Source organism: Herpailurus yagouaroundi, unplaced genomic scaffold (genome assembly GCF_014898765.1).
Source record: "Herpailurus yagouaroundi ecotype Mexico unplaced genomic scaffold, PumYag 200, whole genome shotgun sequence".
In the NCBI taxonomy this organism is placed as follows: domain Eukaryota; kingdom Metazoa; phylum Chordata; class Mammalia; order Carnivora; family Felidae; genus Herpailurus; species Herpailurus yagouaroundi.
The window spans coordinates 59,171-61,361 of record NW_024412431.1 but is presented as its reverse complement, the minus strand read 5'-3'; the positions used below and the strand labels follow the sequence as shown (position 1 = coordinate 61,361).

Below are 2,191 nucleotides of genomic sequence, written 5' to 3'. Positions count from 1 at the left end.
TATGACTATATATTATATACTATATTATAATTATAATGTATAGTTATGTAGTTATATAGTATATTATATAATATATACTATACTATAATATATATTAATTAATTATATTATAATTAATATACCATATAATATATTAATATATATTATAGATAATATACAATTATGCATGACACATAAATGTGAATATGAATGTATTATGTTATAACTGTAAATACGTAACATACATACTATTTACTAGTTTTGAATGATATGTAATTACAGATGATATATAAATGTGGATATGAATATATTTATGCTGCAAATGTAAATATATAACAAATAATATACCATTAACTTGAGGTAATATATAACTGTATACGATATATGCATGTGAATATGTAATATAAACATAAATACTAACATAAACACCACTTTAAACGGTTAGTTGTACGTTATGTGGATTTCACCTCAGGTTTTGAAATGAATGCAAAAGAAAATCCATGGTGAACAAAATGCCAAGGCTTTAAATAAAGACAAGATCCACCTCCATACTCTTGGGTTCAACTCTTTCTACCCCCAGCCCTGTCAGGTCCTGTCTTTATTTACAGTTTTGATGTTTTGCTTATCATGGATTTAGTTTCCCTTGCTTTCGATTATTTTAAATGCCGCATTGAACCATCACGGATCTCAATGCCTGAGTGTTTGGCTGCCTCCTCCAATTCTGCACCTAAAGTGAGGGTCTCCCTCTCCTGATACAATTCCACGCCTGGTGACCACATCCCAGCAGGGGAGGGCAGACACCAGGTCTGAATCCTGGCTCTGCTACTTGGCTGCTCTGTGACCTTGGGAGCTGATTTTGCCACACTCTGAGCCCCAGTTTTCTCTTCTAAAAAAAAGGAAGATAAAACTACCCTCTGCAGAGGACATTTCTGACCAGACGTGGCTGAGGCGCCTAACACGTGGTCTGTCAGCATCATGACTTTCCAGAGGCACTAAGGTCAGGCTCTGGAGTCAGGCAGATGGGCTCCATCCCATCTCCGTTCCCTTCCTCACTGTGTGACATCGAACAAGTCACTTCCCCTCTCTGAGCCTCGGTTGCCTCCTTCTTTCCCAAAAGGAAAGGCCAAGGGTTGGTATGAAAATTCAACGCGCTCCCTAAAGCACGGACACAGCAGCCATAAAACCAGTCCCGTGTTACATCATCTCAGAGGCCAGTGATCGTAAAAGGCACTGTTCCTTCATGGGCCATTATGAAATAAAAACCACTACCCATAAAAGTAGGCAGAAGACTGATACTCCGTCGATTGTAAGAGCCATTGCAATGTCAGAGATGTTAAAAACATGAAAAATAAAAAGTGCTTACTGTGTGCCAGGCACAGGACTAACAGCCCATTAAAGCCTTACAACAGCCCTAGGAAGCATAAGCCGGTATTAGTCTATTTTCCGGAAAGGAAAGCTGAAGCACAGAGAGGCTGAGCTACTGGCCCAAGGTCACACAGCCGGGAAATACTGGACTCAGGATTTGAACCCTGTCAGTGGGCTCCAGAAGCAACACTGTAAACACCTGCCCCTCACTGCTCTACATTCAATAGGTGCTCAAAAAACAGGGGCGAGGGGCTGCTGGTAACATCACCACCATCACTTTCCTTCCAGTGAGGCCCTAATCGCCCAAAGTCAGGGACCTTCTTTTGTTTGCTTGCGCCTCAGCAGCCCTGGGCCCAGGGCTCCATCCAGCAGTCGATGCCCAGAGTTCAAAAAATGAATGAGATATTGGTTTGGAGTCGCCTTCCGTGCCCAGCCAGGGAACCCACCCCAGGGGGCCCAAGTTGAAAATAAGAAAGGTAGTTCCACTCACCAGAGATGAACAGTCAGGTCCTGAGGGGGACCCTGGGGACACAGAGACCAAGACTTAGGGTAAAGAGCCAAGGTTAGCAACGGAGTGCAGGGTGCGTCACTCATATACTCATTCACCCTGCCATCATTTATTGAGTGTTTATTATACGCCGGGCACTGTGCTATTCATTGAAGACACAGCCTCAGAATCTAATGGGAGAGACTGGTCCACTTCCAGTCAGGGGTTGTCCAGCCACTGTTGTAGCATGACCCTCAAGTTAAGAATGGATTTTATGGGGCGCCTGGGTGGCTCAGTCGGTTAAGCGGCCGACTTCGGCTCAGGTCACGATCTTGCGGTCAGTGGGTTCGAGCCCCGCGT

At 43.5% G+C, this 2,191-nt stretch overlaps 1 protein-coding gene across 1 annotated transcript in view; it reads right to left on the bottom strand.

Annotated features, from left to right (window-relative positions):
• Window positions 1–2,191, bottom strand: part of VAV1 (vav guanine nucleotide exchange factor 1) — a 47,740-nt gene that overhangs the window by 8,934 nt on the left and 36,615 nt on the right. The window contains exon 20 of the mRNA XM_040450170.1: window positions 1,835–1,866. Within this exon, the coding sequence (XP_040306104.1) occupies window positions 1,835–1,866 (32 nt within the window). The remainder of the gene's footprint in view (window positions 1–1,834; window positions 1,867–2,191) is intronic.